The sequence below is a fragment of the Culex quinquefasciatus genome, chromosome 1 (genome assembly GCF_015732765.1).
Source record: "Culex quinquefasciatus strain JHB chromosome 1, VPISU_Cqui_1.0_pri_paternal, whole genome shotgun sequence".
NCBI lineage: Eukaryota > Metazoa > Arthropoda > Insecta > Diptera > Culicidae > Culex > Culex quinquefasciatus.
The window spans coordinates 77,923,717-77,935,235 of record NC_051861.1 but is presented as its reverse complement, the minus strand read 5'-3'; the positions used below and the strand labels follow the sequence as shown (position 1 = coordinate 77,935,235).

General features: G+C 41.2%; 2 protein-coding genes and 2 long non-coding RNA genes across 5 annotated transcripts in view; 3 read left to right on the top strand and 1 right to left on the bottom strand.

The window, feature by feature from the left end:
• Window positions 1-3,080: 3,080 nt before the first annotated feature.
• Window positions 3,081-4,247, bottom strand: LOC119771207. 2 transcript variants are annotated; one of them, XR_005279081.1, is made up of 4 exons: window positions 3,834-4,247; window positions 3,670-3,768; window positions 3,399-3,615; window positions 3,081-3,344 (listed from the first exon to the last, which is right to left on the bottom strand). It is a non-coding gene; the product is annotated as an uncharacterized LOC119771207 (long non-coding RNA). The 2 variants fall into 2 exon arrangements; XR_005279082.1 differs by having other exon boundaries at window positions 3,967-4,247.
• Window positions 4,248-5,768: 1,521 nt separating this feature from the next.
• LOC119770452 (CCR4-NOT transcription complex subunit 1-like) lies at window positions 5,769-6,288 on the top strand. The gene is made up of 2 exons (XM_038265399.1): window positions 5,769-5,791; window positions 6,010-6,288. The coding sequence occupies exon 2, from the start codon at window positions 6,058-6,060 to the stop codon at window positions 6,286-6,288; it is 231 nt and encodes a 76-aa protein (XP_038121327.1). The 5' UTR covers window positions 5,769-5,791; window positions 6,010-6,057.
• Window positions 6,289-6,461: 173 nt separating this feature from the next.
• LOC119765232 lies at window positions 6,462-7,060 on the top strand. The gene is made up of 2 exons (XR_005276584.1): window positions 6,462-6,639; window positions 6,697-7,060. It is a non-coding gene; the product is annotated as an uncharacterized LOC119765232 (long non-coding RNA).
• An 885-nt stretch (window positions 7,061-7,945) lies between these two features.
• The window catches only part of LOC6042494 (rho GTPase-activating protein 190), a 77,856-nt gene continuing 74,282 nt past the window's right edge, over window positions 7,946-11,519 (top strand). Inside the window, 1 exon segment of the mRNA XM_038249231.1 lies at window positions 7,946-8,126. The gene's annotated coding sequence lies outside the window, so the exon portion shown is untranslated.

Here is an 11,519-nt window from a genome sequence, read left to right as displayed (position 1 = left end):
CAAAGGCACGACAACCTAAATAACAAAACCGTGCGACGTCGGTCGAATGTCGTACGACAATGTCGAACAATTTCGATGATCGATCGCACGACAAATACGACATTTTGGTGCAAAAACGTATGACATTCGTGCGAATGTCGCACGACATTGTCGTGCGACGTCGTATGATTGCACGGACGACAAACGACGGACGTCCGACGGACTTTTCAGTCAGGGTTTGGTAGAAGCCATGCGAGAACGTCGTGAATGTCGACTACCCCTGTGACTGAATTTACTTTTCAGCCCAAGCCACGTTTAATTTGTATGTACTTGGCAAAAAATCTGTACAAATATATTATTTATTTGAACAACGCGAGAAAAGAGCGGATAATCATTTTTACCATTTGAACAGGTTTGCTTTGGCTTTAACTAACTTTTTTATTTTCATATTGAGGTTTTAAATCATATTTGGGTAATTCTCCGCCAACTCACACAGCAGTTGCCCCGACCCCTCTTCGATTTGCGTGAAACTTTGTCCTAAGGGGTAACTTTTGTCCTGATCGAGGTCCGTTTTTATATCTCATGACGGAGGCGGTGATTCATTTTTGAACATGCGAAAAGAGGTGTTTTCAATAATTTGCTGAACGGTGATGAGATAGAATTTGGTGTCGGGACTTTTATGTACGCCCGATTTGAGCGTACTGAATTGAAAACGTATTTTCATCGAAAAACACTAAAAGTTTTAAATTTCTCATTTTCTGTTACCGACTGTAAAATTTTTGAACATGTCATTTTATGGAAATTTAATGTATCGAATTACATTGTCCCAGAAGGGTCATTTTTTCATTTAGAACAAATTTTCATTTTTTTGTGTTTCTATTTTGCAGGGTTATTTTTAGAATAACAATGTTCTACAAAGTTGTAGAGCAGACAATTACAAAATTTTAATATATATACATAAGGGTTTTGCTTATAAACATCACAAGTTATCACGATTTTACGAAAAAGTTTTAAAAGTTGGTCGTCATCGATCATGGCTGTTCATGGTCACCCGCGACAGACACGGACGACGAAACAAAGAGAAACGCAAAAAGTAACTTTTTCAAAACTTTTTTTCGTAAAATCGCGATAACTTGTGATGTTTATAAGCAAACCCCTTATGTCTATATATCAAATTTTTTGTAATTGTCTGCTCTACTTTGTAGAACATTATTACACTCTAAAAAATAACCCTGCAAAGTTAGAAAAAACACGAAATTTTAAAATGAAAAATTTTGTTCTAAATGAAAAAATGACCCTTCTGGGACAATGTAGATTCGAAAAGTACATTAAATTTCCCATAAAATGACATGTTCCAAAATTTTTTACAGTCGAGTAACGGAAAATGGAGAATTTTTAAAACTTTTTTAGTGTTTTTTTCGATGAAAAATACGTTTTTTCGGAATTCTGAGTACGCCATCAAATCGGGCGTCTAATTTTACATAAAAGTCCCTTTGACACCAAATTTCTATCTCATCACCGTTTCGGGCTGCAAATTATTGAAAAACACCTCTTTTTTCGCATGTTCAAAAATGGAAGGGGTCGTACCGCCCCTCCGTCACGAGATATCAAAAAACGGACCTCGGATTCGTGATCAGGGACAAAAGTTACCTCTTAGGACAAAGTTTCACGCAAATCGAAGAGGGGTCGGGGCAACTTTTCCCGATTTCGTGTGAGTTGGTAGAGAATTACCCATTTGCGATACAAAACTTATTACAGTATAGGATTTTACAACTTTAAAATAAATGTTACAAAAAATGTTAGAACAGTTTTTAATTAAAACAAGAAAAAAAAATGATATTTTCAATGATAAATTAAAATCAAACTATTGGATTAGGACTTCTGTCAATCCTAGTTCATGACATGAACTGGTATCGACATAAAAGGTAAGGCATGAATTTCCTGCCTTGCCTTTTATTTACCGCAAACCGGGGTGATTTTGATAGGTTTGAAATTTTTCCGCTCAATGAAGAGGACAAATTAAATTCGTACGGAATGGTATGGAATCATACTGGCCGTGATAGAGAAGTGTTCAAAGTATTTGAAGAAGCAGTTTCAACAAAATTTTGAAAATTTTGAAATTTTCAAAAAGTCAGTAAATTAAAGTTAAGATTTGACATTAGTCATTAGTTTAATTTTATCAAAGTGTCATAAGTTTCTCAATAAAAATAAATTCAAATCGAAAAACGGTGTGCATTTTCGGATACTTAAGACAATTTCACACTAAGAGATGACTAAATTAGTTTGTAAATAGTTTTTTAAATGTAATTTTGGAACACAATTCGAAAATTCTCGAAATTTTTGGCCATTTTCATTAGAACAAATTTCATATAAAATGTGAACTATAGACGTAAAAATAACATTTGAACACTTCAAAACTGATTCTGATCAAAGTCACCCCAGATTTCAAAATACACTCAACCCCCGGTGGTTGGTCACTTTTTCGTTTGACACTTTTTTAGTTTGTACCCCGTTGGTTGGTCAAAGTCAAACTAAAAAGTGACGAACTGTCACTTTTTACACGGCGCTCACGCACACTATCAAAACAAACGTTTAGTAGTGTGTGTGAACTCCTTGTAAAAGGGGTGTCAAACTAAAAAGTGACCCCGTTCGTTTGACAACAGTTGGTGTCAAACCATCGGGGTTTGAGTGTAGTAATTTTCAAAGCAATTATTTTTTTAAACGCTATTAAAAAAATGTTTTTTCAAAACTAGTACAAGGATCGTGTGTGGCCTACCCCAGCTCATGCTTTAAAAATAATAATCTTGAGAGAAATCATACCAGTTAGGAAATATTCCAAACTAAATTGCAATCCTATCAATGTCACCCCCGGTTAACAGTACATCATTTGTTAAGAGGCTAGCTTTAAACCACGTGGACACTTTTTGGAAAAAAAGAAATAAGAGATTTAGAATTTTTAAATTCAAGATGGCAGCCAAAATAGTAGTAAGGAAATAATTGAAAAACGCAATATTTAATTTCACTGGCAATCAGCTATTCAAGTTTTACTAAAATGGGGTCGCAAAAATCGGAATTTTATGTAAAAAAATAAAAATTGAGAATTAATTTCAATTTTATATTTCTCTATAAGTGAATGTTACTGAATAATGCTGTAAGTAAACTTATATACAAGACCCAGCATAAAATTTTGGATTAAAATTGGCAAAGACTGCCGAGTATAAACAAAAACATACATGTTCTTTTTTGTGTTTCCCGTTCCTGTTCCTCCTCCAACTCTCGTACAGCTGAGGACCAGCAGCTTTCTTCCGGACTCCGTAAAAACCTACGAGGGAGTTTGCAGAATATTTTCGGACCACGTTCTGACACTGTAAGATTGTGAATTCAGAATATTGCGTCTATCTTCGCCGCATAAAACCTACCGCCGCATAAAAGCCGCCGAGAATACCAGTTTCTGCCGTTCAAGCCGGGACAATGGCACCAAATACTTCAACCGATGAGGAGACCCAGAAGAAGGACGCTGTTCCGGATGAGGTTGCCACCGCGAAAGAGGTTCCGGCTGCCGCCGCTAGACGTCATAGTTGCCGACGAAGCTCAACATTCCTGCTGCCAGCATGAATGCCGAACCATCTGAAGCAGCTGCGAAGGCAAAAATGTAATATTTTGTAAGTAACCTTATAAATATTTACTCACCCGGCGGTGCAACTGCTACAATCAAACCGGAAGGCTTTCTCGTAATCCTCCTAACCCGGGTTATTGCCAGACAAATGAGCCTTATTGCATAGGAATTAACTGATTTTTTGATTAGGTGTTTGGATTGAATTTGATTGGCACTATGAAATGTAAACAAACCATACCATTGATTGCTGCTGGTGTCGTTGGTACAGATTCCATCTGTCCTCTCTCAGCGGCTCTATTTTTTCAGTTCAACATCGACAGCAATCGTTCCACAAGGTTTGTTTACATCTCTCCAGACCGATCGTATTCTACCTGAAACACCTTTCATCACTTGTTTAAGCGAGAGAAGAACCGATTAAAATCGCAATTGGCCATCCAAACCTGGATGAAACAAAATTGTTGTGCGGAACCTTTCCCTTTCTTATCCGCAGCCATCTACTGTTGTCCAACAGTCTCGCGAAATAAACAGCTGATTGGACAACAACTAAAAATTTCATTTTAACACAAAATCTACCGCGAAAACACTTCCAACTCAACCGCACCAAACAACAATAACATTGAGCTGATTAGTTTTGTCCGCCTTTTGTGCTGTCATTTGCAAAGCTGCTTATATTTAAATTTAAATCTTTTTTGAGATTACATTTAGAAAAAATTACATCAGATATGCAATTACATGTTATTCATATCTTCAAATTTATGTTTGGCCACAAAATAAAGTTTTATTTACATGGGAAACAACGATAACATCGGATCTCATTTTACATGAAGGCTCTTTAAATGCGATTTAACGTTTTACATTGCATTTAAAAATTACATTGAGCAAGTTTACGTTAAAAACATGATTTCAGTGTTGGGTAAATTTACACTTTTTTTTCTGTGCAGGCCAACTGCTTCTGGGCCTCCAGGCCAAGTCCAGGTTGATGTTTACTCCTCGCCGTCAGCGCTAGAGTGATTTCACTGAACTGAACACTTTTGAAACTGTGTTGGAAACCCACACAACAGTGTGCTAGTTGCGTTGCAGACCCCTTCCCTAACACGGACGGCAACGTCCAGTACCTACTATGCTACAATTTCATAAAGCGCAAAACTTAAGTTTGATTAGTTTGAAATTGATATAAAACAAAATGTTCAAGTTCATCCGATCGAGTGATATATTGATCCGATCGAGTGATATATTGACTATACTTGTGGATGCATGGAGGATGTTTTTCAAGCAGAAACTTTTCCACAACAGGTGTGATGTTCCCGAGGATTTTTGCGAATTCTGCTGGTTTGGGCAATATGTTTCTAGCAGTATTTACGCTGTTGCTACTGTCACATCATCCGATCTTAGTGCGATCAATGGCCATATGGAATGTTTTTTTTAGTCTCATCTGGTTTTTCACGGGCCATACTGGAGCAGGCTGGATTCGCTTGAGCAGGATGGTCTTCAATATGCTTTTGCGCAGAAACTTTGAAAAGCCATAAAGCCGTTTACGTAATGGTGGAATAATGAACCATTCATACGATCGTAACCTTTAATCACGCATATACGGAATAAGTGGGTGTTCCTATCGCCGTATCCTGTTGGAATAACAACTGGATTGTTATTTATAATGTCAACTACCTCATAAAACGTGTCAATCACATATTTCGTAATGAATTCCATCTCTGTAACCCAGCTCATGGACCTCGATTGAAAAAACGTGTCCGAACATTATTCCTTGTTCATGTCCCTGCATTTCTGAGACGATTATCAAAGTTTGTACTAGGTTTTTAGTCATTAATTTTCTTTCTGCACTCCGGGCTTTCATATGCCTACTGCCTCCTTCCAAATCAAACTGTTTTCCGCATGACGGGTTCATTCCGCTTCGAATTCCGCTTCGAAAATTGTTTCGAATTTTTCTAAACGGAATCTCCGGTTGGACTCCGTTTAGATTCCGTTTGAGCCATTTTGGTACATTAGCGACACCTGCTGGTGCACGGCCGAACCTCGATGACATTTCGCCGCGTTTCGCCGAAGCGGGTTTTCTTTTATTGTGTGAGTGTGGCCTCTGCTGAAGCAATTGTCAAACGTGTGTCAAAGTTGGTCAAAGTGTGCGCTAGAAAATTTTGTTGAATCCCACGCGGAGGAAATCGTCTTGCAGAAGCCCGCCAAGTTCGTACCTACTTTTTCGCGTTTTTGTACATTTTGCCCATTTTGCCGGACCGGCAGGATGCAGGATGGTCCCGGGGCCTGGAGCGCGAACTTGTGCAATAATTCAAAGCTCCAGCACCCTGGACTTCCTAAATCCGCGGTAGTTATATTTTGGTATTTTTAGGTTAGAATTTTCGAGTGAAGGAACGTTGAATTAACATTATTTTTGCCTTTTGCAGAACCAAGTCAGTCCAGCCAACTCCCAGTCGCTGCTGCGGTCGCCCGTAATGGACACTGCCTTGGGCAGTCTGGTGATGGAAATCGGCTACACGTTAACGGCTTCGCTGGAGGACTGCAAGAACCACCTGCCGAAGATTGGCGACAGGAAGAACACGGCGCAGGATGTGGCCAAGATTATTTCGTCGATGTGTTTGACGCACGCGTCGCTTTCGGAGAGTCCTGTGGTACACGCTCGGCACAGCTGCTGCACAAAGCGCGCGTACGTCGAGTCTTCTTAATCCAGAACTTCCGGCCAAACTGAGCCTGAGCGAGGTGGAAACCATCGGCAAGAACCCCACGGACAGCGGGGAGTACACTTTAAACGAACCCCAAATACACTGAAAAGCGACATGATCGCCGTCAAACTCAGCTCCAAGACCGTGCTCGAGGAGATCACCCGTCCGTTATCGAACCTTCGTTCGGCGTTGGCCGCATCATGTACTCGCTCCTTGGGAACAGCTTCCGAAAGCGCTAAGGCGAGGAACAGCGCAGCTAATTCTCGCTGACCCCGATCGTGCCCCCCCCCTCAAGTGCTTTCGTACTGCCGCTGAGCAACAACACCGACTTCTCCCCATTCAGGAAGAAGATCTGTAAGTAGTCTACCTCTCAAGCAAAACTTCCTTCTAACCCAAACTTCTTAAATCCAGCTTCGGCCCAGCGTGAACATCTCGCACAAGGTGAACGACTCGAGTGGCTCGATCAGTGGACAGACGAGCTGGTTGGGAGTAATCTACGACCGCCGATGTTTCCGGCAAGCGGGACGGCATGGACCAGAGCGAAAGTACGGTGGATGAAAGCTATCCGAGCGGATAATGGTCAAGGCAGGAAAATTTCATCTCTAGTGGAAGTCACCTTGCTTGACGGATTCCGGCGATTTGGTCCGCAGTTCAGCACCGTCGACGCGGCCAACAGACTTCAGCGGTGCGATTCCTCAGAGGTACTGTCTGGAACATTAGTGTAATATATTGTGAAACATTCAAATTTTAGTAATTAAAAAATGGGGATTCATGGTGGGGAGTGTTTTTCTTGATATGTTTTTTAAATATTAATAAAAACTGCCTAAATAGGCAAAAACAGTTGAATAAGTGTTGAATTTCGTTCTAATTAAAACAAAACAGAAAATCAGAAAGGAAAAAAAGAAGAAGAAGCAGCTGTCAAAGCTAACCCGTCCACTCCGTTTCGATTCCGTTTGAATTCCGCTTAAACCGATTTGCGGCGAAAACTCAAACGGAACCGGTTGTTGCGTTTGAAACGGAATGCGTTTTAGAATCTAAAACGAACACTGTTTAGAATTCGAATCGAACTTTTTTCGCTCAAGCGGAATTCTAAACGGAATTCAAACGGAACGCTTTGAGTGGGTTCGTGCATAACCGCCATATTGAACGCTGTGTAGTCGGAACTGAACCCGACGCTTGATTTGCTCCCTCGTCCCAATAATTTCCTTGCACCGAACACGTCCAAACACGACCACCCTTCCGTAAAAACTTCCAATCCGATTCCTTGACTCTCACATCGCTCCCGTCACTTCTGCTTTGTTTATCTGCGCACTTTTTTTCCTCTCTCGCGATTCCCGTAAATGACTCGACAAGGACGGCACGAAAGCAAACACGCAAAACAAAACACTGCTCTTGCGATGGTATTGGTACTGGAAGTGGCACTGCTGCTGCGCGAACAAAAGAAGACCTTCGCCGTTCCGTCGCAACTTTGACATTTCGCGCTGTCAAAGTGGACTGCCAGGAGAGCCTCTCCAGAGACTGGCACACGCAATCCTGCTGTGTGCCGTGTGTGGTGTGGTTACAAGTTTACAAACCGTTCTTACGTGAGTGGTCGTGCCATATGTTGGCTTGGTGTGCGTGTGACAGTTCGCGCTGGAGGAGACACCACACTTTGGTATGGTGAAAAATTTTTCGACGTTCGCAGCAGTCTCGGAGTGTCGCAAACAACAAGCTGGTGAACAAATTTCGGGCTCCGGGAAAATCCGTGCGTGTAACCTCCGGTGATCGTGAAAAGTGACCGCGGCGGGAGGGTCCACACAGTTGTGGTCCCGGAACGGCGCTCCGCTTCGGAACTCCGAGTGGTGGGTAGTGAAGATCGGACTTTCGGATTGAAGGGACGACCCTGGGGTCGGACCATGTGAAAAAAAAACATGATTTCAGTGTCTGGTGTGGTGACGGAACGTAATAGGTCGCGGTGGAGTTTTCGTGGACCGAGTCTGAACAGTTGGATCCGATTCTGGATAGTGAGGGGCTCGCCGAAAAAAAAGACAACACCTTACAATAGTCGTCATCGTCGTCGTCGTCGTCACCGATTTACCTTTCAACCTGCGCCTTAAAGTTAGGCCACCATTTGTACAAAGGATATCTTTGAGTTAGAATAATCCAAGATACCTTAGAAACCCTTTTCAAGACCTTCCAGAACTTGATAAATCCTGTTCCAAGGACTCCGTCGAGTCCTTGTGTCCCGGAGGGCTGAGACCCGGCCCGTCGCACTCCCTCCCTCTCTCGTGTTCTCCTCGCTCTTTCTCTCTGGCATGTTCTCTCCTTGGAACCGGGACGCGCACCACCGATGGTCGTCACCACCTCCGCCGGAGGAGGGAGGGGCGCTGTGTTTATTGATTTTCCAATATTGTTTTTCTCCTGCTCGTGGAACTCGGTGGCGCCGAGGGTCGGTGGCTTTCCTGAGGGGTGAAAGGAAGGGGGAAGATTCGCACAATTTTCGCAATGGACGACGGGTTTTTTTTTCGCAGGCTAAATCAGGATTTTGGAATCGACACCGATACCGTGCCGTTGGGGAATGGAATATAAATGGAAACTGCTACGCACGAGTTACCGCGGCAAGTAATTAGTCCCCGGTTAGTCATGCACTGACGAAACGGTGGCAATTAATCTTCCAGACGAGTGAGAGGAGAAAATAAAACTTGTGCTCGAGTTAAGGGGGTTGGAAGAAGAAACATCGACTGAGGTTGACAACTCCTCAAATTAAGGGCACCTGTTATGCTATATAAATAACATTGTAAGATATGCTATATAAATAACATTATAAGATTTAGTTAAATATTTTTCTGTAATATCTTGGCCACAGGATTTTTAATGCAAAAATTGTAGTACAATGGTATCGTGTTTCATGTATTCATGTTTTCAACTGTTGGCCATCAAACGAATCATATCTGCGCTAATCTTTACGCAGTAGGTCTGGCCACTTTTATGATAATATAATGTCTCAGCTGGCAAATTCGGTAAATCAAGTTGTCGAATTTGTAAACATCGAAGTGTTTCCAAAATCGTCAACACTTTTTCTATTCGTGTGGAGATGTGGAGTGTTACCCAAAAATCGTGTTGATTTATTAATTTATCTTTTTGATATTATTACACAGCAAACCGAGTGTTTTTCCGGAACTTCCCAATCGTGGAGTACATTTGGTTACTGCTGTCGCAAAACCTATCCGTTTTAACTCAATCCGTTCCAGGAATCCCGAATCTCTCCTCAATGAAGCATAGCAATAACAGTCGTATTACCATTCCTAGAACGGCTAAAAATATTCCTAAAATTTTCGACAAATGCCTCAAATCGCCATCATCCGCGAAGCGGATCGCCCCTTCTGACCAATATTTTGTCAATTTCTACCCCCAGCTACTGTGCTCATCTTCGCGGTACGCATTTTCAATTCGTGCCAACGCGAAACACCCAGCGGGGAAGGTGACAGTTGTGGGAGGTGGACGGTACACACCATTTTCCAATCGGGGGTTCAATCGCGTTACGCGGTGCCGACCCGGGCTCGAAACTCCAAAACTGCGATGAGCGCATTTTTCTCACGTAACCAAATAACTTCCCATCGTGTTGTTTCGACCATCTCGAAACTGGTGCACCATCGCGTTCCAGCGTGCTGTGAGAAGAGATATGAAGATTACCGGGCCAGAGGTAGCGCAAAAAAACTGCCACACTACTGTGCCACATTATCGAGAGCAGTGAGACAAAAATATAGTGTCAGTTGGGGGTGAGAAAGAGACTTTCTTATTTAGCATGACTTATTTTAAACTAAATATTTGAGAAACCAAATCATTAATATGTGCATATAAAGAATCAATAATCGTTTGGTAACTTTTTTAAAATATTGTACACTGTATTGTTAATTTATGTCATATTTAAAATTGATTTTAGAAAAATGAACAATAAATTCAAGTCATGACTCCAAAAATAATATTTTTACCGTCAACATGGGCGAATCAGCCTTCTATCGGATGGGGAAGTAAAACGTCGGTCCATTTGCGTAAATGAGGTTTTGGGTGACACATCACACATAACCTTCGGACGCCTTGAAATGAGCAGAAACTTGCAATAGAGACCACAAAAGACCCGGGGGTCGTTGAGGTGGATTGCTTTGCTTTTATGAGCGAATCAGGACTATAGTCTAAATAGGGACAGCAGTTTTTAAAAGCAATCTTTAAGCTTGAAATTTGGAAATCGATGCACTATTTTTGTTGTTCTCTGTCTGTTCTATCCGAAACACATCAAAAATGTAAACATATTGTGCAGTAACAAAGCTAAAACAGCTGTCTCATTTCACCCCATGTGTCCCGTTTTGCCCCAGATGGCGGTACTCAAATTGTTTACCCAAAAAATGTGCACCCAAAGAACCTGATTGTGACGCCAGCCATCAAAGACACACTAATTCACTTGCTTCGCTGAAAATATTTCGGCAACATTTCGTGCTTTCCATTTCATTAGGGCACAAAACTTTTGTAAACAAGAGTGTATCCCGCTCACACCTTATGCAAACTGTCATTTGAGTGAAAGGGATACACTATTGTTTACAAAAGTTTTGTGCCCTTTTGAAATGTTAGGCTCCATTTCTTCTTAAAGTTGTTCAGAATAGTATCCTAGCATCCTACAAGTCGTGATACTTTTTGATGACGATTTTCCTATACCTTGTAAATTTGTGGAATACGTCATTTATTAGATATCGTTGACTTATTCTCAATGATTGCTTCTCAAATAATATACATTTTGAGACACATTTGCTTTATATCAACAATTCATGCACTAGTTTCAAGAAGGGTAAACTCGGTCACTTTAAAAAAATACTTTAACAAACCTATTGGGTAATAAAAAGCTTTTTGATGAAATACTTTAAGATTATCATTGTTTAATGCTCATATTTGTACCCGAAGTCCTTTAAGTCCGAAGTTTCATTAAGGAGTGCCACACCAAAAGCTTGTTGCTTATGTTTGTTGTTCATTCAAACTATTGATTTACTATAAGTTACAGCAATTTCACACAAAAGCCTGTACGCTTGTGTTCAAAATAGTTTAGCATTAGCATTAGCATTTGGAGGCATTTGGGGGCTCCACAACGCTTATCCCACTGTTTGGTGTGGTTGTATTAGACCCTCATCCGGAACAATAATCCAACACGGGAGATACCATGTCTTCATCTTTTGATAAGTGTGTAATACTACCCAGGGCTCCAGGGC